Below are 27,924 nucleotides of genomic sequence, written 5' to 3' on the forward strand. Positions count from 1 at the left end.
GAAAAGGGAGAAATTCCATTAACTTCCAGGTAGAGAACCCCCTCATCATGAACACAAAAACCAAACAGCTGAGCAAAAGCTGCCTCAATGGGTAGGTTGTTAGCCACCTAAAACATGTCCCACTACACTGTATTAAGAAGACTGTCACTGCTTTACCATGCCATCAGACAGCCTTTTCCGTCAGGGAATTGTAGCCGTTATATCAAAGCCACCAAAATCGTAATTTAAACTTAGCAGAACACTGAGTTGCTGGTCTAGCGTGGCCTCGACTGAGTAGTGTGTAAGGTAAAGCTGAGCAAATATTCAAATATTGTGTTTCACAAGTTTACTGATAACATGACATTTAAAATGGAAATAAAAACTCTCAGGCTGCAAATCCCTTCTTTGTAATTACACAAAGCACAGACGCACACACAGATCATTCCAGTTTGGCGGTTTATTCAGAATAATAGGCTTCAAATATAATGCAAGCAACCAAGTTACACACTCAGGATGCTGTGCTGCAACTCCACCCTAGAGCTGGAGGTTGCTGTGGGATACTAAGAGGAAAGAGGCCATTCACAACACCAACTCACACATCATTTTGACCTGGTAGAGGAAAGGAAAGAACTATACACACTCTGTAATATGATTGCTATGACTATATGATCCTTGAGTGGATGCATGTTGATTATTCATCACGTGGACAACACAAACTCACAGCCAGCAGCAGAGGAACACCACCACCACCACTCAGGCGCACGTAAACACATTCGAGACAAAACATTCACCATCCAAAAAACACCAAAATAAGAAAATGCACTGAAATGACCTGCAGTTTAGCTTCACATACAATCACACTTAGCTTTATCTATCCCGTGCTACACTGAAAACTTGTGTAAATCCTTAACTGCTTACTCTAAGACAGATTGGTGCCTTGCTGATTACTGTAGAGGATTTTACGATTGCAGCAGCTGGTAGACATTTTCTGAGATGTCTGCAGTGTAGCTTTTAATACGCTAGTGCCGAGGAAAGTTTACTGCATGCTTTCTTTCACAAGTGGGAGAGAAAGGGAGGGCTGAGGTAGAGGAGAAAAGCTGAAGGCAAAGGAAGGTGAGAAATAAATAAGGTAATCTGTTCCACAAATTCGTTGCAGAGTCAGGTTGTTCAAAGGCACTTGGAACGTGAGGAAATGGTAAAAAAAAAAAAAAAAAAAATCAAGGTTAAACTCAGCATGCAAAAATAGTTTGGTTTCAGGTAAAACTTGCAGTTATGTGTTTTGTTTTTTGTAACTCTAACGATAAGGCGGGTGAAGAAGAAAAGCCCTTAACATATTCGAAGAAATAAAAATAGCCTATTTTTCGGGTAAAATACTTCATGTTGGCAATTAAAATGATTAAAATTACAAAAAAGGCATCTCAAGCAGCCGTATAAAAGTGATGCATAGCCTTCAGAGCAAAAAATATGCCAGTCAGTGGTTCAACAGTTACAAAACCCTTCATATTATTACACCTCACAATTAATTTGGGTGGAGCTACAGTCTTCGTAGTGGTATTAGATCCTTGCCCACCAGCATAGTGGTGTGTCACATTATCTGTTGCAGTGCGGATAGTGGTTTACTTTCTTCAGTCCAAACCATCTGTAGATCACGTAGAAACATCCGTGCAGCCTTCTGACTGGCTAGATTAAATTCTAGCAACATACTCCAAACTATCCGAAGCTCAGGATTCACATGTTGACGTCAGGGCTGATTCTTGTGCAGACTGTGAGAAGAGTAGAATCAGTTGCTGTGTTTTGCAAAGATGCTCCACAGTCTTAAAAATAAGGGTTATAATTTCACTTGAAAGTAGTGTGGTGTGTTCTTTACAGTCAGTGGACTGAGGCCAATATGGCTCAAGAAAAAAAAAGGCTCCTGTAGTCTTTCAAATGTGAGAACCACCCATCATCTGTTTCAGTTCCTTTATGCTTACAAGGCTATTTATAAAAAAAAAAAGGCATATATCTGTTGTGCATAAAATATTCTTGCCTCCAACATCCGTTTGTCTCCCTCAGACGATGCATACGATATTCCTGATGAGTGGTGTGTTCGTGTAGAGGGTCATGAGGATGACAAAGTGGAGTGCAACAGTGGTACTTTCATAAAGGGGACCTGGAGGTTCGTGAAGGATCTGAATCGTCCCTTCGTGCTCTTGGCTAGAAGGGATCCCAGTGCTGAAATGTCTTCTCAGTGCTCTATTAAGGAAAACAAAGGGCTTCAATTTAAATGGTCTTTCACGTTGTGGTCTGAGCAGAGGGGGGAGTCATGATTTAAGGATTAATTCACATTTTTTCAAGTCTATCTCAAAACTGATCTGCCCACACGTGCAGCTGAACAATTTCAGTTGCTTTACATGCTCCTCCTGTCTCACTAACGGCAAACAGATCCATTCCTAATGTGATTTCAGTGAGATGAAGGACAAAGAACATGGTCCTGGCTCAGTGTGTTTTCAGTATATCCATGACTGTATAGACAAACATCACTGGATTACTCTGATAATGAAGAAAACTTAAATAAGTGATGATTCACAGACAAGTTCTGGAGTTATATTTAGCAGACTTATGGCTCTTTATTATGATGGACATCTGAGATAATGATGTCAGGGAGTATAAGTCAAACTGAGATTGAGTTATGACTCAAGACTTGTGGCAATTCACCTCACCTAGTATCTTTGGCTAACACTGGCCTCTCTTGTATATAGAGTACGGTCCCAGTTCTTAGATTTGTTTTCATTACTCTATTCATGTAGTCATCCAACTTTGTGTTGTGTTTCATGCGTGACTTGGCTGCTGCAATGCTGTGTTTTCCTACTGGGATTAACAATGTACTTTATCTGAAAAACTAATTTTGATGTCACTAACTCAGGATCTTAAGCCTCCAATTAGCTTCGGCTGAATCAGAATGAATTTTAGCACAGGAGGAGGATTGTCAATTTCATCCATCAGCTCATACAGGGAGGAGGAACTCAAGTATTTTTCAATGTGGACTCTATTTTCCCATGTGATTCGTAGGAACAATAACTTTTTAAACTGATCTAGTGCTGTGCGAGACAGCTGCAGTCGGCAGCGGCAAAACAGGCCAACTACTTGAAGTGCTAGTTTTTGTCACTGACGGGCTCAGATTGTTATTAGGAGTGTCTTACAACATTATGGAAAGAATCCTACAAAGGAATAAAACGTTTTACTGAACCTTTCAGTTTATCTGGTCTGTTTTGTGTCCAAGTCTTGCTAAAGGAGAAGTCTCTTTCTCATGAGAGGTGCCTTATTGCAGGAGGTAACCGATGGAAACATGAGTGAGAGTTGGAGAGAGTTCTTTGTTTGTTTGTGTTGGAGCACAGACGGCGTATCTTAGTCTTATCAACAAAATTTTCAATGACATGGCTGAATATTTAGTTGATTTCAAAAATGTGAGAAAGTCTGTGAAATTTGAGTGAGTGAGTGAGACTTTTCGTCAGCGAGACTTGGACACAAAACATCATCAGTGAAAGGTACAGAAAAATGTTTCATTTCTTGGTAGGGACCTTTCCATAATGTTGTCAGACACTTACAAATAATCTGAGTCTGTTAGTAGCAAAAACAATCACTTTTAATGGAGATAAACTAACGGGGCCTGGGTTTTATTGCTGCAGACTGCAGCACTCTCTCTCAATACTGGACCAATTTCAGAAATTGTTGTTCCCACTAGTCACTTAGACACAAAAAGATGGGAAAATATGTTTAAAAATACTGAAGCTCCCCTTTAAAATAGCTTTAAGTAGAGCCAGTGTGGACAGGAGGAGCAATTACTCCGACCAAAAACACATTCAATGCATATATGGGCATATCAATACTCCATGACAAAAAATGTGAACCTATCCTCGAAGTGGTCATCTGTGTATCATTTCATGTTGAAGGCCAGCAGGGGTCGCTCCTCTCTCCTCTGCCAGGGACTCTTCTTCTCCTCCTCTCCATCCTCGTGTGCTGCATCATCATCAGGAGAGACTGACAGCAGCACATGATCAGTCCTGAACGTCTCTCCCTCTGGTGTTGGCAGGGGAGGAGGAGAAGCAGGGGATGAGGACAGTGAGGGCGGCTCCTCGTGTATTTGTACCCCTTCTACTCTTTTCCCCTCCACCTCCCCCTGACAGTGATCCCCTCTCTGACCCTCCGCTTTGTCTGACAGGATGGGTCCTGTTATACTGTCCTGTGGGCTGCACTTGGGCGTCTCCTCCTCGCTGCCTCCCACGTCTAGGTCGTCCACGTACACCAGCTGAGTGTACGCCATGGCTGGTGTCGTGCCTTTCGACCTGTCGACATCTCTTTCCTCCCGCCCCCCGTCTCTCCCTCTCCCTCGGCCTGCTCTCGGCTCGTTCAGGTCCACGCCGGAGTCCAGACTAGCATCGTTGCCGCGCTTCCCACTTTTGCCATTACCCTGCTGACCTCCTCCACTTGGTGTGTTGCTGTGGCACCCCGCCCGCTGCAGGTCGATGTAGGAGTGGCGAATATGAGCGTTGGAGCGTCCGTCAAGTGAGACAAACCAGGCCCGTGGGTGAGGCAGAGGCTTCCCTCCCCTTAGCTCCATTAAAGTCTTTTCAGCCAGTAAGGTGTCCTCACTGTTTATTTCCACTAGACCTGTGTCCCCAAGTGCTGCTGGGATAGAAAGAGACTCTGACAGGCCAAGCCGTTCTCCATCACTCTGTTTGTTGGGATGTGGGGCACTGTCAGTGGGGGTTCCCCCCAGGGGCTGCTGGGAATGTGAGGCATTGAGCTCAGCCTGGATGGTCTCCAGATCACTCTGCTGGTCAGTCTGCAGCAGGAGGGCCTGACCAGACAGAGGGTGCTCGCCGGGCAGCCGCATGTAGTGTGCTGGGATCACCAGTGTAGGACGCACCCTCGGGTAGCCTTCTCCTCCACTCAGCAGGTCCACGGAGCCGCAGCAGAGCAGCTGGCCCGGCCGAGACAGCAACGGGGGGCTGGGACGCTCCAGGTGGTCCACAGAGCGCGACAGAAGGTAGTCAGGAGCTCTGCACTCACACCCCTCCCCTCTGCTGGGGGAGTGAGGAGGAGAGGAGGGGGAGATGCAATCAACAACCCCGACACTGCTCAGCTGGTTAGCCGACACCTGACCGTGATTGGCTGATGACAGTGTGTCTGAAATGGGGTTGCTGGATGAGCAGACGGAGGTATATGATTGACGGTAGCCTCTGTCTGTTCCACATGAAAGGGCAGACTTTAATTGGAACGTTTCCACAGACTGCCGGTAGTCTCTGCTGCGAGGCGTTAGATTGCCAAGAGATGAGCCGTGGTGGCTGTTGTTGCCGAGCGAGGAGCGGCTGTGTTTGCTGTGATGGATTAGGCTGTGTTGACGTTGATTGTCTTGGTGCTCATACGAGGAAGGCTTCAGCATTGGTGTGGTCATGTCGGGCTCAGTCGCTGTGGAAACAAGTTCCAACTGCACCTAGAGATGACAAATATTGAAGTGTAAGAAACTTTTGAAATATACTCAGTGTAAAGTGAGATATAATTCAAACACAACCCAAAGAAAATCATCATATCTACTAAAGTAATCACAGCACAGACAACATGAGAGCGTTGTTCCAACATTCTTGATTCTTACTAGTTCAAGAAATTAGTTTTTCCAACCACTGCAGGAATATTTGATGAAGGATTTACCCCACAAGGCAGATATTCCCCGACACAAGGAGCAAGGACTTCCTCTGATAATCACTAAAGCCGCTCTCTCAAATGAACTCCGGAGAGTGCCCGGACAATCAGGTCCAGACATTCAACAGAGTTTCCCTTTCACACACAGGTAACACAATACAGGAGATTGTCTGTGTCAGTAGCGTTCTCACCTACTGGAAAGACTCTATTTGGTTTATGTGAGTGATGGCGTCTGGGCAGAACGCAGAACACGATGCGGATGACACCATAGTCGGAAAGCCGGTTCATTACTTGGTCATACACAATCAAGTCTCTTGCCAGTCCTAGAGTTTGTTTGGCGATTTTGTTGCCGTCTTCGTGTAAATGACCCGTCCCCTTCATCCTGGGATGTTTGTTTTCTTCGGGTTTCACGCAATTGGCATGATAGAAATCTTATCACTGTGAATTCTCCAGGTGATTATTCACACAATCGGACATTAAACTGACTTTGTACTGGGACGCTGGCAGGATAAAGTCTGTTTAATGTCCGATTCCAGGGGCAGGGGCGGCTGTGGCTCAGGAGGTAAAGCAGGCTGTCCACTAATCAGAAGATCAGCCATTCAATTCCCGACAGATCCTAAGCCACATGCTGAAGGGCTAGATACTAAACCCTAAATTGCTTGCTCCTGCTCTGTGAGTGCTGGTGATTGTTTAAAAACTGTATGGTAGCCTCATCTACCAGTACATGAATGTGACAAGTAAATCCATTTAACATTTAATGTCTAGATAATTTCAGGTTTGCAGTGCATGTGTGAAAGGGGCTTAGGACAGTGCATTGTAGACTAGTGAGTGGATCATTTAAGTGAGACAGACCTCGTTGCTGATGAGGTTCAGGTGGGACATGGAGGTGGCTTGGTCCCTCTTACTGCTGTCTAGACCGGAGGATAGTGTCAGCTTACGGTGAGACCCTCGAGGCTTCAAACAACGACGCCTGCAAAACACAGAGACAACAGATACCGGATAACATCAAGTACAAAAACATAAAGTCTAAATTAGTCAGCGACTGTACATTCACATGTTCCCCACAACCAGTCATGAGAACTAACTGACTCATATTACTGTAAATTCCTGACACTGTCAAAATGTTGCCTTTGATTCCTCATTTTGGAGACAAATATGGCAACTTCAGACAGTCTTTAAGATGAGATCATATTGCCATGGAAATGTTTCACACACCTGCAGTAGTACAACAGAAGGCAAAGCAGGCAGAGCAGGATGAGAGCCATGCCTCCCAGTATAGCCAACAGGAAAAAGGTGTGGTACGTGCTGATGTCCTTCGCAAACACTGGACCTGTTGGACAGACGAGAGATCATATTTTAACATCAAGGTTTCATTTACTGTCTACTATCAAAAAAAAAAATGGTGGGAAAATATTTTATCTTATTCCTTCTGAGGAGGCTTTCACATCAGGGACATGGGCCCCGATTTGACTACATCTGACCCCCAAGTCCAGTTTGTTTGATTAATGTTAACATGGTGCACCGGACCTGGTCACGGTACATCAATCTTTTCCCGGGTCCACATGAAAAGGTGGTCTCAATTACAGTTCTAAGTACTAAGTTAGGCCAAAGAAAAAAAGGTTTGATATCAAGGCAAATCCAGACCAGACCAGCATTTAGAATTTTACCACCAGGTGTCTCATGTGACTCAGCAGCTGCATCTGGGCGGGCGATAATGTGACTCTGCTTTATTACTACCTCTGCTGCCAGCTTAATGGCCGAACAACAATGCCCCCCATTCGGTGTCCCTACGTTTAACACAGAACAGTGAGGTTAAATAACGGCGCAACAGGCTGTATAAAAGGGGCTAGAGAGAACCCTCTTGACTTGTCACCCCAAAAAACACAATGTGCACTACACTCATCTTCCCCCTCCTACCTCAACTTAAACCTGATCCCCTTCATGTTGCTGGGGCTCAGCTTGGCAGTTACGTCCACACAGCCTGACTGACACTAGTAGCTCCATTAGTACGTTTATTAACAAACATAATAATAGGTTAATCACATTGTCATGATGCTTATTTCTAATGCAATACAAGTTGGATTTAGTGGCGTGACGCCGTCGGCATAGGTTGCTGATGTAGGCTACTTTTTATTTTGCCAGAAAACGTCATAATAACAAATGTTGGCTCAAATCAAACCAGTTTAAGCTCGCGCTCGTGTTTTGGAGTGGCAAAACTAGAAATTGACCCAACTCTAATGTGTACCCGGCACGTTGGGTTGCAAAGACATTTCTCAACGCCGCAAGTCTCTTCTGAAATCTGCCTATGTGCGCAGCACTCGTCCATCACATCCTCTTAACTGTATGACCATGGGTGATAAAGTTGGAAGGCAGGCAAGAGAGTCGTCCTTGACATTGTTCTCCAAAACATAAACATAGCAGACTTCATTGTATGGGCTCGGGATCTTACGCTTGGTGCTCTTTTCTACGGTTCGAATTGTACCTAATATCGATACCGTATATCTTTCTACATACAGAGCACGTACATGATGTGACAAAAAAAGTGTTGTGCTCTCTACAGCAGTTTGTCACCTGAGTGCAGTGGAGACATGGCGGCCACCCAATATCCCAGCTGAGGAGCAATGTAGGTCAGACTGAGCTGGTTGCCCTCCCGCTGCACGTGACCCCAGCTGCTCTTTATCCAGGCACCTGCAAACACACACACACAATCACAGGTCTTGAAAATGTATTTCCCAACAGTTATTTTATAAAAGAGCCAGTGTGCCAGTTCACAGAATGCATTAAGGACAATGTGACAACTGACAAGGCCTGCAGCGACCTCCGATCTGACTCTCAGTTAACCCAGTATAGACAAAGCAGCGCTCTTATTTGTTGGATTTCCCTACAAAAAAGTAATCCCTCTCAATCATCTTCAGACCCATGAGCAGTGTGTGGTAATGTCTGCATCTGCAGAGAACCTGCCCTCTTCCTGTATTCTCTCATTTTGGTTTGTCCGTGGTGTTTCTGTGTATCAGCCTTTGGGTAGTGGTGTGTAGACCCCAGCCAATAGCAGCGTGAGATCGAGACTCTATAAAAACATTGCCCCCTGGGTACATTGCTGTCTCTGTCTCTCTCCTCTGCTCGGTGGACGTGAGCTGCAAGTCTGTTTCTGTTTGATCGAGGGCAGGGTTGAGCCACACACACACACACACATACACACACAGCAGAAAAGCTAAAGTGTGCTCTTCAGCTGAATTCACACAAATATGGCAATGCAGCATTTTGCTGCAGGGTTGTGCAGAGGTGTGAGTGTGTTTATTTGTGCTGTGGACGCCACTCCCTCTCTTCACTCACTCTCTCTTGACCCCCGCTGCACTCTCAGATTCACTGAGATGAAGAGGAGGGGCCAAATTTGCATGTTGTGTTTACAAACAAAATGTGACAAATCCTTTAAAGGGTGCCTTTAAAGAGGAAGGACTTGCTACTGTGACAGATGTAAACTCCATTAACAGCAGTGGAAGTTAAATTTAACACTTTCTTTTAACACCAAATACAGTGCAATGTAATGAGTGTTTCAGTTTGATGAAAAACCAGTAAACACAATACTGCTGAGAATTATTTTATGTTATCTTTGTTTTTCAGCAGTCCTAGCAATATAAAACAACTCCTGTCGATAAAATTAATCAAGTTGATGTGACCTGGATAACAAGCACAAAACTGATGGATGGATTAAATGAATACTACACAGGTTGTGAGATGTTGTTAATAAACATGCTCACCAGCGAAAGTACAAACCAACCCCAGATTCACTCTCGGTATATATCCTTTTGTTTTTGGCGCCATGTCTCTTTGATACCTGCTGTTAACAGTCTGGCACCACATCGCTACCTTTTTTAAAGGCCCAACTTCACTAGAGCGCTGTGGGGTACACGCCCATAAAGGCCCTGAACACAGAAAATAAGAGAATACAGGCAGAGGGCAGAGTCTCTGCGGATAAATACACCACCACACACTTCAAGTGGGTCCTAAGTGATGATTAAGAGTAATTACTTCTGTATGAGGAAAATCCTGTACGGTATATCTAAAAGCAATGTTTCTGCTGAGGTTGACACTTCTCCAAATGTATAAATGAATCTCCTAGCAACTGTTACTAACAAGCAGTAGTAACAGTGTTTGCTACAGGTCCGATGGTGCTGACAAAGACTCCATGGAAATTGATTAAACATCCTCCTGTGTGCACAATCCTGATTTTAGCTCCTAATGTCAACAACAAACAGCAATCAGATACAAAATCATTTTATGACTAAACTACAAGGACTTATGTGTCTTAAATTCAAGACTATTTTACACCTCTCAAGGTTTATTTAGAGAAAACTGAATTCAATGCTTTGCAAGACTTTTCAAGATCTCTTAAAAACTCAAGCCTGGTTGTGGGACAGAGTTGAGTGTTCTGGCAGTACTTAACTCTCCCACAGGGAGGCAGCATGCTCAGTCAAATGTCACTGAGGGCCTATGAACAGGAGCACAATGGCAGCTCCAGCACCAAAAAAAGCCCCACAACAAAGCCAGAGTCCCTGATTGATTGGCTCACAGTAAATCTGCTCCAAGAGGAAACGTTCAGTTGTGCCTCCACACTTCCCCTCCTCTGGGTCTCAGGGCTAATGTGGTGAAAGCCACTTTGTTTCTTTGTTTATTCCCAGTTATACATCATCAAGTGGTCAAATATCGGCATCGATCTTCAGGGGGGAGGGAGGAACCAAAAAAAGAAGGGAGGGAGAGGATATTCGATGAGGAAAGACAAATATATGAAGAGCTTGGAAGGGGAAAACCATAATAAGGAGAGAAAACAAGAGGAGGAATGGAAGAAGAGATAAGGGAAAAGGCAGAAGAAACGAGAGAGGCTGTGTGACTCAGCACCCCACACACACACACACACACACACACACACACGCGCGCACTAAGCCCTGTGCCCAGCCCTGCCAGGATTCACCCTGGTTCTGTCTGATTGTTTCCACAGGGGAGTCCTCTCTCTGTGTGACTGACCTGTTTAATAGTGACATTTAATGACTCTGTTCCCACGCTTCAGTACAATACACTGCAGAGACTCTGGCGGCTGCTTAGACTCAATGCAAACATTTATAACGTCAATACGGCCTGTATATCACTTCTGCTTCTCGCCCATTCATGCAAAGTCAACACAGCTGACACTGGGTCTTTTTTTGTTGTACAGATAGTAGTCTGCATGTCTGAGGAAGCTGATTTGCATTACCATACTCCTCTCAGGATGAAGGTGCGTCTGTTTACAAATGACACCCAGGTGAATTTGATCTGTTCCAGCATGACATCATTTTTACCACCACGCTCCGTTAACATGTAACAATACATAAGAGGCTGTCAGTTATACAAGACAAACAGGTTTTTGCGTGTTTGTGTGTGTGTCGTCCATGTGCGCACTTTGTAAACAAACTGAGCTTCTTTGTGAGGGAGCTTTCATCAGCCTGAAGTATTCCACCAAAAAAGGCACCAGACGGGTTTCAAAAGATCTTTTCTTTGTGTCTGTTTTCTATCCTCAATTCAACACACACACACATTTCACACACTTAAGCGCTCAGTGAAGACACTCAATCGGGAGCGGGGACTTTCTGTTGTGTTACTTATTTGGCGGGGTTGCTAAGGAACACGAGATGTAGCCCGGAGAGGGGTCCGGGGATGACTTCTGTTGTGGAAATACTTGCTGCTACAGGCTGTGCGTAGGCTACAAGTGTGTGAGTGTATGTGTGTGTGTGTGTGTGTTCCCTCAGCTTTTATCAAAGCCCTTTTTATAAGCTCTTGATGTTGATACTGTGGGCACTTTAAAACTGAGCCTCGAGATCCTTAAAACCATCACAAGAGCAAAGATGGTCCAATTTTAAAATTTATTACCCTAATAAAATGTTCCTAACTTAGCAGGAACATCTTTAGGGTAGATTTAGTAAAGTGCTAGTCTCATCTCACATACAGTTGGGACCAAAACATGTTTAATGTGGAAGAGATTTATCCCAGTGGCATGTGGCCTATTATTCCTGTTAATGTTGAAGTCTGACTCAACACGTGAACTTGCAGGGGTCGGCCTCAATCTGTTGAGCAACAACTGTTTACTGCTTCTCCAAGCTTTCTATTTTATTCTTTTATAAAACATGTCGAGAAAAATTGTCATCTTAATAAAGTATCTACCAGTGTCTACCTCACAAACCCTTGACAAGAATGACTGGTTTAAGGTGATCACACTACGGCTGAAGCAAACAATTATTTTCATGTTCAATTAATCTCTTGTAATGTCAGAAAATAGTGACATAGTGAAAAAAGCCTCTCACAATTTGTTGCTGACAAAGCTGACATACTCAAATTGCTTGTATTGTAACATCTACAGTTTAGATGTTTAGTTTATGGCCACAGGCGAGGAAGTTAATCAGCAAATATTCACATTTAAGAGGCTGGAGCCAGGTAATACTTGGCATTTTAGCTTAAAGCTGCTAAGATCTTTCCCCACAAAGACAAAGCCATGAAGATCTGGAAGGGCACTCAAAGGACACAGACTTCTGCCATGGCAAAACGGGCTCTCGCAATGTTAACAAAGGTGAAATATTATTTGTGTATCAGCCCTATGATTCGGATCGGCTCCAAAATGTAATGGGTTCTTCCTTGACCCCGTGCCACACCTTTCCATCAAGTTTCACAATATCAGGCCAGTAGTTTTTCTGTAGTTTTTATAGAGTCTCAATCTCTTCTGTAATCCTACAAACCAAACCAAAAGCATAATCTCTTTGGTGGAGGTAGTTTTTCCGAGACTCTGTAGTTCCACTCAGCTCCATGGAGACTGGAGAGTTTCAGCATCTTTAAGCTCACTGTTTTGGTTTTCAGGCCTGTAACTTGACTGTTTTGGTTCAGTCTAACTACTCTCTAGTGACTAGCTGGTGAACATTGTTGAGAATTTAGCAGCTACAGTGCCACATATTTCCCTCATGAGTTGGTGGAGACCAATTACAGAGCTAAAAACAGACACAAACAGAATGAATGCTAGAAAAAAAAGAGATGGCTGGTTGCTCCGTATACTCAAATGTAGATTGAATATGTGTCTGAGCTCTTGGACAACAGGAAAAAAATAGGATAAACAGGAAGGCAATCCAGGCGGAAATCTCTTAGTCGACTGAGATTGCTTCAAATTGAGCAGTCTTTTTTTTTTTTGGCAGTCAATGTGCTGTGCAGTGTACTTCTGGGGACGTTTTGGTCCCAAGATTTAGCTGCAGAGTGAGCGCTCTTGACTTTCACGAAACTCTTTGGCACAGAAAGCTGAGGACAAAATGCAGTGGCACAGAGGAGGAGAAACTTTACATCACAAGGCTCTGAAAACAACTCTTCTCTCTTCTGCTTTGACGTGGTGAAAGTACAGCTCACATCAGCTTAGTACGATACAGTCTCTGGCGTTTGTTTGATATCTAGTGTTGGAAAAAAAATTTGTTTATTTCCACTCTGTCCTTAGCGCACTTTGCTTGTTAACTACATTACGTATATGCGGCTTTCACACTAACCATCCAGCTGGGCCATGTTTAAACTTTGAAACTTTATATATTTATATAAAAAAAGAATAATCAAATATTGGTGTGATTTCACTGACATAATTCTGAGTTGGGTACAGCCCTACTTAAAAGATTAATTGATTATCAAATTTGCTACAGATTATTCTGTTTCACAGCTCGGTGATTAATCAACTCAATGTTTCAGCTCTATACCCACTGACCCTGTACATTTCATTTCTCCAGAAGAATGTTAATAGGTCCTGGCAGAGCACAAACATAATGTACAGTTGATCTGGAAATGTGAGACTAATGTACACACAGCGAAGGATGTTTTGTTGTGCAGACACTTCTGACTCAACTGATGATCTAATCACTGTGTTTCAGCTCAGCTTGTCCAAGAAGAACTGGGTGTGTCACAATGCGGGACATCTGACAACATAGATTTAAGATGGCTGAAATAAATCAGAGAGTCCACAGAGGCGTGAAGGGTCTCTGCCGTAGGAGCCAGCACCGCAGACACTTAGCCATTGTTTAGCTCAGTTCAAGATTTAACCGACCTGCAGCAGATTATACATCCACGGTCCAATCTTGTGATGTGGGGCAGTGTTTGTTTTGATTTGCAGATTAATGTGGCACCGCACGCTGGTCATTTTTTATGACCTTATGAATAAATTCATTCATCACTCAGACACACAGCTACAAGTTGTGACCTGGCTGCACTGTGTGGACACACACGTGGTTTGTATTAATGCTCCTACTCTGATAATGTCATAAATCATTCACTAGAGGAAGTAGGCCTCATTTACATAGAAGTAAATATATAACAGCACTGCACTTTTTAAAGGTGCTATTTTTCTAAGATTTTAGTTGAAGGTGTTGGTGAGAAAACTTTACGCTCACAAAGTCAGAAAATCTTCTGTGTTTCTGTCAGTACATACCCAAGCGCGGGTCAAATCTCCAAGCAGGGATATGATCATTTTCCTTCAGGCCACTGTCAGCCGGCAAGGGGACGGAGACCGTGATTGGCTCATTCACCTGCAGCTCCACTCCGTCGCTGGCCAATAAGTGAACAGAGATTGCCGCTACAGGAGTCAACTCAAACCTCTTCTCAGTCCCTGTGAGAGAAGCAAGAGAGTGTTGGAGTGAAAAATGCAGCGAAAAGAAAGTGAGTGGGAGTAAGGTGCAAAGGAGGGGGAGCAAAGAAAGGAGCAGACGGCGGGTGGTGGCGTAACATGAAAAAGCGTAGATAAAGCAGAGCTGTCAGGGGAAAGACAGACAGGAAAGAAAACAAGGGAAAGACAGGAAAGAAGGAAGCAGGGTGGAGAGTGAAAAAGCTAAGAGACTGAGTGTGGAAAGTGTCACAAAGCACAAGTATGCTCGCGTTGCCTGGAGGGAGAAGGTACGAGCTGTGGGGAGGGGGGAGCTTTTGAGGGGTATTCAAGCTGAAGTACACACAAATTCATACAACACACAGACACATCAAGAAGTGGATGAGACTGCCTGAAAGCTGGTGTTAGACAGAGAGCACACACACTCACACAGGGGTTATTGTGTTTCAGGAGGTCAGATACAGAGGCCTCTCCAGGGTAGAGTCTCTCTGATGTACTGCTGCTTCTTCCCTTCACTCCCCACCCCCTCTCAGCAGCCTCCTCCTCTGTCATCTGTGCCCAACTATCCTTGGCCCTGTTTTTACAGTCTGTCACCATACGCCAGTTCGAGACTCACCTGTGCCATTGCCGCTGAGGACCTGCAGGTGGGGGAAGTGCTGGATGTGCGAGGGGGAGCTGGCCACAGTGAGCAGAGCAGTTAGGTTGGCATAGGACGTGTTGGAGGGAAGACTCAGAGCTCTGCGCTGGAAGTGAACGCTGGGCTGATGCCGTAAACCTTAAGAGACATCAGAAAACATGGACATGTTGAATCAAGTGTTGTAGAAGTTTTAGTTTTAGACCAATTTTAAATTGCTTTTTTAAGATTTTATTTGCCATGTGGCAGTTAAACAGGACAGGAGAAGGGGATGACACTCACAGATACTAACTGAAATTAGACCATCGTATATTTTTTTAAATTAGTCTCTACATTTTTTAACATTGTCCTGGTGGATTCTAATAAAGCCATAACATTCCCAAACTAAAAAAGTGCACTCAGTAGAGCGCAGATCTCCACCAGGCAGCCAAACACCCAAGCAGCTCATTATCATCCTCCCTCCGAACTCCCTAACAGTCAAGACAGAGGCAAAGGTAACAGCATCAATGGACTTATTGATCTTGTATAATGCCTATTTTTAGAGCATCATCACACATTGGAATTAATCTGCAATTGCTGTGCTTCAAAATAAGACCACACTTTTCTATGGATGTCAGTTTTTGTGTTACAATGAGGGCCAAAATGTGGCCTGCAACAAACAGTAAGGCTTGTTGTTTTCAGCTAAACCCATTCCTGGAAAACTTGCAGCCGCTATCAAGTGGTTAAGAGTGAGCAGTCACAAGTCAGTGTCGGTATAAAACAGAGGATAAAGCAGGTTTTTCAACAATAATGAATCACTGCAACCACGAAAGGTCCTTGAGCATACAGTCATAGATGTCCAGGCAAGATATTTGGTTGATTGATCCGGTGGTTTCGAGATTAACTGCAGACAGATGGATTCACACACACGACCAAACGCATAAATATACATTTGTTGTTCTGTGGGTTATAAACAACAACATTAGGTACTTATTACAATTGTCTGGTGTGCAAGGTATTAAAGAAGAATCTCACCCCTTTTGCGAGCCATTAAGGGAATTTGCTGTATTACAGATCACACACTGGTCATTTTTTTTCCCTTTGAGACAATGCTAAGAAGGCAAGTGTGCAATTAAGATAAATAATTACAAGTAAAACTAAGAATTAGAAAAATAAATACTTAACGATGAAAATGTAAAGATAAAAAATCATGAATATATGTAATTTGAGTATCAAAACACGAATACATATATTGAATCTGTATAGGGCTGCCCCCTGAAAGACAAAGATTTGAATCATCAGGCAGAGAGCCCTCAGGCAACTGAGATTTCTCACTGTGGAGCTACTTCTGGGGACATTTCAGTCGCCAGAAGTAGCTGCAGTGTCAGCGCTTCTCACTGTCATGCTCCTGGCCAGAGTAAAATCATTACACCATCAGAAAAATGTCTTCATTAAATTCTGGGCAAAGCTGGTGACATATGTGAGAGCATTACGACCTGATTTTGTGGAGGTATCGTACAAAAGACCCTATGATGATTAGTCAAGCAAATCTCATTGACTGCTATTCTATTTTGATTTTTTCGTCTCTTTAACGCCTCCTCAGGTTCCCCCAACATATGGCACTTATATGTACACTTCATCTCTTCCAAAATGTTCTACAAAGTTCTTAAATTGTGAAAAAATTTGAGCAGCAGGAGTAATTACTTTTTTTTATTAATTAATCATTACACCATGTGAAGTCGTCCCGTCCACTCTTTAAGGATGTGTGTGACGGGTACAGGCAGCTGCAGACCCAGACCCAGGGTGAGTACAAGTAAGATGAAGGCAGCTGCCTGGTCAGGCTCCAGGACAATGTTATCTTCCTCGGTCTGCTTAGATGAGAATTTACAGCTCAAAGCAACTTAATACAATACAGTCTATGGCTTTTGTTTGGTATCTTGTGACGGCATAAAGTGTTGTTGTAAAATCCCAATCCATTATTAGCGTAGTTAGCATGCATTAGCTCTGAGGAATAGCTTGGCTTGTTTACTACATTACGTGAACATCGCTGTCACTTCGAACATCTGGCCGAATCCCATCTGAAAATCCAGTAGTTCAATAAATTGTTTGATAGTTTAAATGAAAACAAAGGAACAAATAGTCGTATATTTGTATTGAACAGCCAAATCCAATTCAAATGACAAAATCCTGAGTCGGGCACAGCCCTAACTCTGTAAATATAGTAGTCACAGTTGTAAGGCAAACAACAAAATAAAAAAATTTCATAGGCTATATAAAACCCAGAACAATAAAAGTTTAATGAGTTTTTCTACTCCAGCTTCCCCTTTAAAAAGAAATCTGACAATCTGAAAAAATTTAAGTAAGGAGGTTTTCACCCGACAGCAACTGTCCATCTCGCACACTGATGTTGTTTCAGAATGTTTTACAAGGCGATTTTCTACTCCTCGTCTTTGCCTAATGCCTTTTTATAAATACAGCCATCAAATTAGGCTTAATGGAGGCAACTCCGGATCAATACATTGGAGATAATGCCTTACTCCACTTTTTCTCTCGGCCAGCGTGATGCTTCTTTCTGATATTTTGCTGCGCAATTAATAGTTTCCTTTTCATTTCTCCCCATCGCTGCCGTCCATCCAGCCTCTGCCTGCCATTAACAAATTATACATAAAGAGTAATAAACGGTGAAAACTGCATGTAGCTGGACTCAGCAAGGTGATGTCATTGTGGTCTGACTGTACCGAGTGCACATTCCTGAGCAGTGAGACACACATCCAGCTGTAAACCAGTGTTCACTGTGTTTCTAGTTGTGCTCCACATGAAATTTGGCTCTGCAGCGAGTGCATCCTTTAACTTTTATGTTTCTGTCTGACGCTTGTTCTTGAAGTTCAGGTGTGGATGTTATTTCCCGTCTGTCTCTGTTTTTGTGGGAGGAAATGACCCTGTTTCTGTTCTTTGTGTGCTCCCTTCCTCAACTCCTCACATCTTTTTTCCCTCCACTTTCCCCTCACCTCATCTGTTCCTCCTTCTGTTGGACACTGCTCTGCCCATCCCCCTTTCTCCCCTATTCTCTCCAACTGCTCCACCCACAACCCCACTTTCCAGCACTTACTGTATCATCCTCCTCCTCCTCCTTTTCCCCCTCTTTTATTCTCTTTTCTCATGCCACATGCCGAGGTTTATCGCTCCCCTGGGCGCCCAAGTTCACAACATTGTGACAAACAGTGTGCTGGACAGAGGGCAGAAACTGCGCTCCACTCAGGCACGTGCTGCTGGCAGTGTGTACTCAAGAGGTTTACATGTTAATGGTGTCTGTATATTTATGTGTCTGTGAAGTTCTTTTTTAGTCAGACAACACAGCTGACACATTAAATTACTCCCCTGTCGCTCACAGACGCACAAAAGGACCAGCAGACAAAGAGGCAATATTGATTCTGCCTCAGTGAGAAAGCCTTATCTAATATAATTACACACACCTTAACAAAGAGGCTGACTAACAAAGACAGGCTCATGATTTATATTTGTGCATGTGGGGATGGAGGATGGTGGGTTTTTACTCAACAATGAGCAATTTTGTGTGTATGTAGGACAAAATATAGTCTTCCTTAATGACAAATATGTGAGTTTATTTGTGTTTATTATTAAAAATTGGTAGCAAATCAGATTCTGACTCTAGTTTAACAATGTATTTTTCCTGCAAATACAAACTTAAAGATGACACATATTATAATACATTGATGTGTATTTCGTTTCACATTCTTTTATCTAAATATATATAATAAGCTGCGCTGAAAACCTAATTTACTGTGAGCTGCAGTGATCAGTGTCTTCTTGACGCTGAAAACACAACAACTTTTTAATGTGTCTAAACCATAGACGGTATAAAAGAAGTAGCCAACATGATGTCACCCACTGGCTTGAGGACTCCCATTTTGAAGCCTTGACTTTGGCATTCTGGCTGTCGCCATCTTATTATTATTATTTTTTGGAGTCAGGAGTAACCGTATTTGGACCCGCTCCCAAACCGAAACTGCAATGTGCAATAACGCACCCGCAAATTTGACCAATTAGTTCCACAGCCTGACCTGACACGAAATCAGCAGCCGGACCAAAAACCGCAAACCCCCTAAGAACCACATGCTGCTGAAAAAAATTCAGTAAGGTAGCACATTTAAAGTGATATTTTTTTGACATTCCATACATGTGAAACTAACATATTATATTTTAAATTTGAGGTAATTCAGTATATATAATTTAAATGAATATTTTTTGCTTATTCTCATAATATTGAGCAGCACATCTTCACAGTTAATTTGCCTGTTAGTAACACACCTCTCATGTTCAAGCTAGCACAGAAGACAGAGCTGACACACAAAGTCAGCAGTCAGAGGATTAGAGCGTTAAAACAGTAAATTCAATTACTTTCATTTTTATTGAATATTTTTATGACATGACACCTGTGATCTGACCCACATATTCTTTTTTTCCACCCAGAACCGAATCCAGAAATAAAATTAACACCAAATACCACCTGCAATTCACTTTTTTTTGCAGGTCAGCCAATGCAGGACTATACAAGAAGGTGGACCTAGGAAGGATACTCATTGCTACACCTCTATCCTGGTTAATAAGTCGCTGTGATGGCAACTTGTCAATCACAAGGTATCCCCGTCCTAGAGCATACCCTGCGTTATCATCTATTCTACTCTAAAACGGGACCATAATTTATAAAATGAACACGAATAATTTATAAAATGAACACGATGCTGTATTGAAGAAGACTTGAAACTAGCAACTGAGACCATAAACTCATTAGAAAAACGTTTACTGAGGTAAGAGATCAAGTGAGAAGTTGGGTCATTTTCTCATTGATTTGTATACAATCAGACTTCATTTTGAAACCAGTGAAGTTGAATGCATATTTAAGTCACTTCTGCATTGGCTTCACTTTTCAGACCTGGAAATAACCCCTTGTTGGAAACATAAAATCTAGGTAAAAATTCACATTGAAAGTTCATTCTTACTCTTGAAAAGCAACTGTAAAACAATCTCACCACAACATTCCTTGCTAGCTGTTCTGGAGCCTTGGAACGCATCAAACGATCTTCCTCAACAGATTCGTGTATTTATTTTTCTGAACGTTTTGAAGACTACTTGCCGGTGTTGGCCTAATATTTGAGATTTTAATTTCAAGTTCAACTTCATCTGCTGAGGAACATCGATCAAAAACTCCAGGAGTCTCATTTATAAAACAATGCGTATGATTCATACTGAAAATGTACGTACGGACACAATCCAAAAATGGAGTGTGCCAAAAAATATTTGACCATTTCCACAATCAGGTTTCCACCTCACCATCTGCGTCGCCAGTTTCCTGTCTCCAAAATGTTCGTCAGTATGGGTCAAAGTTTCTCCCATCAAGTCTATTTTACTAGATCACAACTTTTGGGTGGGAAGTGTCATACACCTCTTTCAGGCCTCGTTTTGTGCGTAGGCAGTGTTTATAAATGAGACCTGGACCCAGCTACTGATGGATTTTCGGATTAAAATTATTTTACAAACAGTTTGAGGCTTGTTTTAAACCAATCTGCTGCTTTTAAAATATTTGGGTTTGGGTTTTTGTGGTGAAAATGGTTTAAAATAAAAAACAAAGAGCAAAAATACAAATGCAAAAAAGTACCCACACACACACTGCGTTTACCTTGTAATCCTGACACAATCTCCACCACATCTTCATACACCATTAGAGTAGCAGCTCTCTCTGGTAGCAGGTCCAGGCTGATGGAGGAAAATACTGGAACACAAACAAAAACCGCAAAGCGTATACACACACTACATTAATGGACAGAATGAAATCACAATCAGATAAGAAACACACTGCAGCAATCTACCTGACCACTTTACTGATGGCTATCTGACATAACAAGTCATTAAACCATCTTTATACATTTTTAATCGTCCTGCTTTCATCCTGTCTGCTGTGCAGCAGGACACAAGTCTGACCCAGCAAACTGCACTTCTTTCCTCTTCCTTCCTTCCTTTCACTCCTCCATTGTTCGGAGCTGGTAAGCGTGATAATCCAATTGGCCGCCGTTCCGTTGGCTCATAATACCCCCCTCAGTCCACCCCCCCACATGCAACACACTCAGACACACACACTGTACTGCCGCCTCTTGGGAAGTATTTTGTGTGTAAGTGTGTGTGTTAGTGAAAGGGGAGCTTAAGCAGCCCCCTTGCTGGGTTTTGGCATCTATTGTAATAAATTAGTAATGGAGCACTCCACTCATCATTAGCTCTCACACCTGGCACAAACTCACACTATTTCTACTTCACACTAACATACACACATTAAACTGGCCGCACACATGGAAATCAATAACCTGCAAGCCGACACTCCCAATCTAAATGTGGCTATTTCATAATGCGCCTTCTGCATTTGTCCTAAAATATCACACACACACACACACACACACACACACACACACCTACCAGGTAATCTTGAGGGACTCCAGGGCACAGAGTTTGGCACATATCCTTGTTTGGTTGCGGTGACGACCAATGGTGTCCCAAGGCGGTAGGAGAAGCGCAGGTAGGTGTTGCCATCAGGTGATGAGGTTTCCGAGGTTACAGGCGTGTGGTTGGCAAAGAGCTGTATGGAGGCTCCTCCCAGGGGCTGGTGAGTGCTGGCATCGCTCAGGTGAACCTTCAGAGTCACCTCTGTGAACAAACAGAGCGTATATATGTGAGTGTTGGCGTTAAGCAGAGAGGAGTGATACAGACACAAAACACAGTGGTGATACAATTACAGCCGTCTAAAATACACTCGTCTCTTTAACTGCATTTGTTTCAGTGCCAGGCCCTTTGCCTCCAATCCACACAAACGGCATTCTACATTCCAGCCAATCACAAAGAGAGAGCCCGCTGACCATTTCCTGGACTCTGGCCAACAGCACTTCCCCTCTAAAACAATGGACCATTTCCCTCTCTCAAAGAAGCCTTGGACCAGAGGGGAAAAACAACTGTATATAAAAACACCTTCAGTAATGGAGAGGATGGATAAAAAAATGTATACAGACAGCCTGTTGATTGAAGAAAGGCTCGCACTTGAAGATATTTTCACAAGTTCACTGCATGTTACACTCTGCAAGCTGGGTCTAGTAAAAATCTTTACATCTTACGTCAGACTAATTTCAATACACAGATAAAATGATTGATTAATCGAGATGATGACCAGCGGATAATACGTACATTTATATACATATAATACACGTCAATTTAATTTAAAGGTCGAGTGTGTAGGATTTAGGGGATAGTTTGGCAGAAATAGAATGTAATACAGTTCGTGTGTTTTCTGTAGTGTATTGCTGCGTTCAAATGGGGTCGTGTTTATCAGGTTCACAAGAAGACTCCATATGAACTAGGGTTGGGCGATAATACGGTAATAAGGTATCCCGCGGTATCTAAAAATAGCAACGTTATCAGTTTCATTACTGTACTGTTATTTATTGTTCTGTTTTTCTTATTTGATAAGCCCTAGTACTGGATGCTGTAGAGCTGTGCTTTTAATGTATTTGATTTATGTTGATAGGTTCTAAAAATAAACCATCGGAGAGTAGCCGCTGCGGTCGGATACGCTGTATAGCATACATTATTACCACCGTTGTTATTTATTGATACTTTTCTGAAAGTGGACTTTTTTTTAATTTATTAATAAAAGTTGTTAATGTTGTACATGTTTTGTTGTTATTTTTTTCAGTATTCTTAGGCCTATGTAATGTTTGTTATTATGTTTCTGAACGGTATAGGCACAGTACAACTTGCAACTGTAATTAGCACCCTCCCGCAATGAGCAACATCAGAAAAAAACTCATTTTTTTAATGTGAAACTGTTTTATTAAGAGTTTTTACTGGTTTAAATCAACAGGTCTATTTGTTTTTAGAGAGGACGATACTCTGTGGATAATTCAGCTCCCAGTAAAAACCTCCTGAACGTCTGGATCTTAAGTTATGAGAGAAAAAAGGGGAGCGCACATTTGCAGGCAATAGGCTAGCCGCCTGTCTTTGACAAGCCAAACACCATTGGAGAAACACTGATATGTAAAGTGAAACAGTTTTATTCAGTGTTTTGACAGGTTTTAATCACCTGGTCTGTTTGTTTTGGAGAGGAAGAGTCTTCTGTGGATAATTTGGCTCCCAGTAAAAAAACACCTGAACTAAAACAAAAGGAATTCTAACCAGGAAAAAGTTTCAGCTGGTTGCAATCTGCAATCCTCACCACTAGATGTCACTAAATCCCCCTAAATCTCACACACTGCTCCTCCGATTATCTAGTGCCCTTTACTAAATTCTTTTTTAAAGTTGCACTTGCACAAGTGTCACTTTTTCGTGCTATTACTGCTGTTTTCTGGGACTACTTTCATTTAACTACATCAACAGAAGTATAATGACAATAAAGATCATTCTGATTCTGAAAATACAAAAGCAGTAGCATCAAAAGTATTTTAAGTCCCAAAGGTAAAAGTACTCATGCAGAATGGCCCATTTCAAATTAATGTTTATTATATGACTGGATTATAACTATTAATGCATTCATGTGTACCTTACTTACATGTTGCAGCTGATAAGGGTGAGTATAATTTTAATTACTTCAAATACTGATGGATAGCTTGGGGATTCAAGAAACAAAAGAAAAGTAGTGGAGTAGAATATACAATTTTTCCCTCTGAATACAGTTATAACATGGCAGAAAATGGAAATAGTTCAATCACTCAAGTTCAAATATCTCAACACTGTACAAGTACAGTATTTGAGTAGTTTTAAAGAAAAAGTTACTTTCCACCACTGCCAAACAAGGTATGCACACATCTGTTTACTCCTCTGAGGAGGCAGCTCAAACACTGTGAGGTTCTGTATATCACAAGTGGAACAACAAACACAAAGTTAATGTCAGCTTTGCATCCCAAAAGGTACGATAAAAACAAACCCGTTACAAAAACACTATAATTTAAAATCCACACAAACCCACAACCTTCCTCTCTCCGTCTCTGCACACATGAGAACCTAAACCCTGTTTGATCATTGGCTGCTGGTTAACCCATTGTGACCTTTCAATTAAGCCGAAAAGGTTTCTCCCTCCTTCTCCTTTCACCTAAACATGCCCACCTCCCCCACACTCACCGCAACTGAATTTTGTCGTAACTCTTTCTTGTAACCCCACCCTCCACGACACACACGCTAACACACACATATCCCTGGCTAGACGGGTCCCCCTCCCCCCACTCAGGGATCCTGCGGTCAGCAAGGAACCACTCTGACAAATCTGGTGAGAGTTCAGTCTGAGTGCAGCGGGCTCCACCTTAAAAACAAAGCGCTGGGCCAAATGATACCTTTGCATGGGTGGAAGTTGGTAGGTTTGGCAGACCAACATGTCAATTTCAAACCGTACACATCATTATCCTGAGAGGTCTGGTGTGAAGATCCGTTCTGTGGCTGCCTCCTAACCCTTCATTTCATTCCTCCTTGTTAATACATTTGTACTGCCACAGCTAGAGGATTCGAAAACTAAAAAGACATCTGACAGAAATTCCCCATTTGCATTAAGATTTGGTGTGTGTGCGCTGGAGAGATCATGACCTCACTTCCTGTCCCACTCCCAGTGATATGTTGTTAGCAGTACCAGCTGTGCTCACTTTAAAAAACTCCCTTGGGAGACTCCAGATTGACACATGCAACAGTCCCCCTCCCAATCCTCATCCAATAAATCACTACTGTGGTGACATCATTGTTAAACAAGCTAGGAGTCTCCTCTGTGCCCCGATAAACTGGAGAGAAAAGGGTCGGCCCTGAAGAATCACTGAAGATTCTGCAGCAAAGCCAGCACCTCCATGACTGCTCCTCACTGTACTGACTCCTTATCTGAGTGTGTTGAGTACCATATGGAGGATAAAGGCATCAAAGAGAGTTTTGCCTGCCCAGCGCTGCAATTGCAGACCAATTATCCCAGGCAGCAGCCGCCAAAGCAGCAGGGTGGTTGTGTGTGTTTGAATGTGAGTAGAAAGAGAAGAACCCAAGAGGAGACTACGGGGAAAACACAATAAGTGTGTGAGTGTAGTTCAGCCCTCTACAGCTTGAATTGATGCATGTTTGGTGTATCAATCACAAGTTATAAGGAGCCGAAGCATTTCTGCGCCATAAAAGTGAGGTGCGATAAACTGGAAATGCATAGTATGGCTGGCATCCACTGGGTGTGTGAGGGGGTTTGGTGTTCTTCCAAAAAGGGGAGGGGGGGGGAACAGATGCTTTCTGCACACGAGGCTGAGTGGAGAGCTTGCTCGTTCTCAACATCCAGTATAACACAGTTGCAGCTTGTTGGAATCGGCGACTTTTTACAAGTTACTGGAGCTCAAAGTGATGTCAGTGAAAAATAATGAGCACAAACAAACCCTAAAAGCACTTCCCTTCACTTAAATTTCCACAGTAAAGACTTGTAAAACTGAGTGGAAGTGCTAAAAATAAAAATAGTTTAAGGCCTGGTCGAGAGATTATCAATAAAAGCAAGATGTGATATTGTGCAATGGAAACAGACAAACACATCATGGCCTACATGAATCATGTGACTTAAACATCCACTAAGAAAATTGTCAAAACACCAGATCTGTGTGCACCAACAAGGAGACTGTAACCTTCCTAAATTCTGATACATGAAAAAAACAAAAATGGCAAATTTCCATCACGTTGTGTTCACTGTTTTCCACTGTTTGATGGTTGACTACGCCCTCTTTTTTCTTCTGCAATGATTTAATTGCACCCAAATGGAAAAAATAATCAACAATGTGGGATTGGTTTGGTTACAAAACATCAAATCCTGAACAAATCACAGTAATATGTTGAGGAGTGTGAGAAGATGGTAACAGCAAACTTATATCTCACCATCTCAAGCAGGAGCACATGGTTGAGTACAAGAAGAGCCAGAAATCATGTCACAAAAATGTAAGAGGTGTTTTTTTCATAGACCTAAATCCTTATAGGAATAGTTTGGATCTTTTCAAGTGATGTTGCATGAGGTACCTATCCATAGTCAGTGTATTACACACAGTTGACGTCTGTCGGCACGCCCCCAGGTGGGAGAAGCAGCAGCAGTACCACCACTGAAGCTAAGCAATGTACTGCTGTGGTTTGGGGCAGCATCAAAATGTATTTTAGCCATCTTAAAAAAGGTCCACCTAAAAAAACTTTAACAGTTCAAGGGTGCGTTCACACCAGGATAGTCCGGGGGACTCGGTTCGATTTGGCAGGAAATGCTGAAAAATTACACACCTTCATTTGGTTCAGACTGCACTTTTTAAAGCGGGCCAAACCGACCCAGACAACGTCACGTAGTTACAACAGCTGCTCGTTTGGGGGCGCTACTGCCCGAAACGACCACTGAGCAGGAAGAAAAAAAACACATGAGGAAGAAGAAAACCCGGCTCATCGATTGGCCAGGACCGAAAACGGAAATCCATCCCCTTCAGCCGGCTTGATCACCACAAAAACACCAAACACCAAAATGCACTGCGCTCTACGTCACTTCCTCTCTTTGGTTCGCTGGATAGTCCGTTTGCACTTCCCACCTCACTTGCAAGTGAACCGAGACCCCCAGTTTTCAAGCGGACCAGGGTTCGCTCGTTTGGTCCGCACCAGAGTTCGAATGATCTGGTGTGTTACGTTCGATGTCACAGACAGGCCAGATAACAGGTTAGTAGACAGTAGAAAGCAGCGTGAAAGCCAGTGAAGATGTTACGGTGGTTACTCTTCCATATATATCTCGTATTTATTCAGTCACTCTTTCGAACTCCGTCAGACTTATGTGAAACTATGTTTGAGCACTGCTTGGGCGAAGACAGGCTGTATTTTGTGCCGTCTTGTTGCATCTCACCAGTTAAGGGCTAAAATTAGCGGGTTCACTCGAGAGTTTTGTTTCCATAAATGCCGATCAGAGCCAGAGCCGATAAAAATACCCATGACTACTGCAGAGTCATGTGACCCAGGCCTGAATGCCAATTGTAACCTTTCCCATTATAATGAAAAGCCAGATGTTAGGGGGTGTTTGCAGGCTTTTTGTGCAGTGGGAAAAAGAAGCTTCAGCTTCCATGTCAGACTGCAGCCTGCTTCTCCAAACTGGGGGCTTGCCAACTGACATCTACTGTATGTAATACACTCACTGTGGATAAGCACCTCATACAACCCCACTTGAAATGTTTCGAACTTTCCCTTTATAAGGATTCAAGCTCATGAAAACTACACCAACACATGCCACTTTAACTTCAAGCTCCAGCAGACTTGTGTGTTCTGGATGCAATAACTTGTAAAACCACAGCAAAAGGAAACTCAGTGACTGAAGCTATTTGTTTACCATTCAGATAAATGACAAACATCTGACTCTCAGTTTGGTGATCTCGCAAACAAGAAAAAAAGAATCAGCCTTATAAAACGGTTATGGGAAAAGAACGAGGAATACACAAAAAGGTCACTGCCATTAAGTATGAGTCATCAACGGTGACAAAGAAAACGTGTCTCTACATGCAACATAGAAAACAGAAAAATAAAGTCACACACAAACACACGCCTGTTTGTTGAACTGACTCTGCCATTGTAAATAAAGAAAAAGGCTATCAATAGGTGTTCAGCCTGCTATTTTCTCTCATCGGGATTAAAAGTAGGATTAGATCGCCATGGTCGATCCCATTAACTCAGCAGGGGACACAGCAATTAGGTTACATCATCATTGTGTCTCAGGCTGTAGAGCAAATGGACTCTCTTCATCCTACTACAGTAAATACTCCCATCTACTGTACTACACACCTCTACTGGATCTGCTCTTTGGCTCAGGGGGTTGTTGGCCCCGTCCCTAAACACAATGCCTCCTCATGACCTGATATATCCTCCCCAAACTGGATCTGCTGTTAACACTCACACCAGAGCCTCATGATTAAAATCAAGCTTGGCTAGCTGGTGACAATATGATCGGATT

At 42.8% G+C, this 27,924-nt stretch overlaps 1 protein-coding gene across 1 annotated transcript in view; it reads right to left on the bottom strand.

Annotated features, from left to right (window-relative positions):
- Positions 1 to 421: 421 nt before the first annotated feature.
- fam171a1 (family with sequence similarity 171 member A1) overlaps positions 422 to 27,924 on the bottom strand; it is a 31,542-nt gene continuing 4,039 nt past the window's right edge. Inside the window, exons 2-9 of the mRNA XM_050045882.1 lie at positions 21,402 to 21,629; positions 20,614 to 20,706; positions 14,919 to 15,077; positions 14,132 to 14,308; positions 8,230 to 8,346; positions 6,874 to 6,988; positions 6,511 to 6,628; positions 422 to 5,452 (exon numbers count right to left, since the gene is read on the bottom strand). Coding sequence (XP_049901839.1) covers positions 3,893 to 5,452; positions 6,511 to 6,628; positions 6,874 to 6,988; positions 8,230 to 8,346; positions 14,132 to 14,308; positions 14,919 to 15,077; positions 20,614 to 20,706; positions 21,402 to 21,629 — 2,567 coding nt within the window. The 3' untranslated portion in view covers positions 422 to 3,892. The remainder of the gene's footprint in view (positions 5,453 to 6,510; positions 6,629 to 6,873; positions 6,989 to 8,229; positions 8,347 to 14,131; positions 14,309 to 14,918; positions 15,078 to 20,613; positions 20,707 to 21,401; positions 21,630 to 27,924) is intronic.

This window comes from Epinephelus moara, chromosome 6, assembly GCF_006386435.1.
Source record: "Epinephelus moara isolate mb chromosome 6, YSFRI_EMoa_1.0, whole genome shotgun sequence".
Classification (NCBI taxonomy): domain Eukaryota; kingdom Metazoa; phylum Chordata; class Actinopteri; order Perciformes; family Serranidae; genus Epinephelus; species Epinephelus moara.